At 67.4% G+C, this 610-nt stretch overlaps 1 protein-coding gene across 1 annotated transcript in view; it reads left to right on the plus strand.

Annotated features, from left to right (window-relative positions):
• RPTOR (regulatory associated protein of MTOR, complex 1) overlaps positions 1–610 on the plus strand; it is a 78,286-nt gene that overhangs the window by 51,755 nt on the left and 25,921 nt on the right. The window contains exon 9 of the mRNA XM_014528386.1: positions 44–188. Coding sequence (XP_014383872.1) covers positions 44–188 — 145 coding nt within the window. The remainder of the gene's footprint in view (positions 1–43; positions 189–610) is intronic.

The raw sequence follows: 610 nt of genomic DNA on the forward strand, positions 1-610 counted from the left end.
GGGAGGGCGTCGTCCCTGACGGGGCCGCGTGTCTCGCCCTCAGACCTCTTCCAGAAGCTGTTCCGGCAGGACCTGCTGGTGGCCAGCCTGTTCCGCAACTTCCTGCTGGCGGAGAGGATCATGCGCTCCTACAACTGCACCCCGGTCAGCAGCCCGCGCCTGCCCCCCACCTACATGCACGCCATGTGGTGAGTCCCGGCTCCGCCTGCTTCGGGCCCCGGGTAAATGATGGACGCCAGGCTGTGACCTCTGAGGTGCGGTGGGAGGTGGGGTTTTAGGGGAGGAAGGGAACCGAGCGCAGCGAACACAGAGGGAGTAACACCGTGAACACGTGGCGGGGGCGGCGCTAAGGAGGACGGGCTCGCACGGCTCCTGCTTCAGCCATCGGGGTCCTTCCCCTGCACGTCCAGTTTCAGCCCGTCCCGCCCGGAGCCCTTCCAGTTCTCGGCGGTCATGACCTGGGCCTGTGTCCTGAAAGCCCAGCTCTGGTCTGGATGGCACGTCCTCCAGGTGGTGGTCCATGGAGCACCCAGCCGAGAGCCCCGCACCCAGCTGCCCGTGGGGGACAGGGAGGGACCGAGGTGGAGGGGAGCCTGAGTGCAGGACTGAG

The sequence above is a fragment of the Myotis brandtii genome, unplaced genomic scaffold, assembly GCF_000412655.1.
Source record: "Myotis brandtii unplaced genomic scaffold, ASM41265v1 scaffold632, whole genome shotgun sequence".
Taxonomy (NCBI): Eukaryota; Metazoa; Chordata; class Mammalia; order Chiroptera; family Vespertilionidae; genus Myotis; species Myotis brandtii.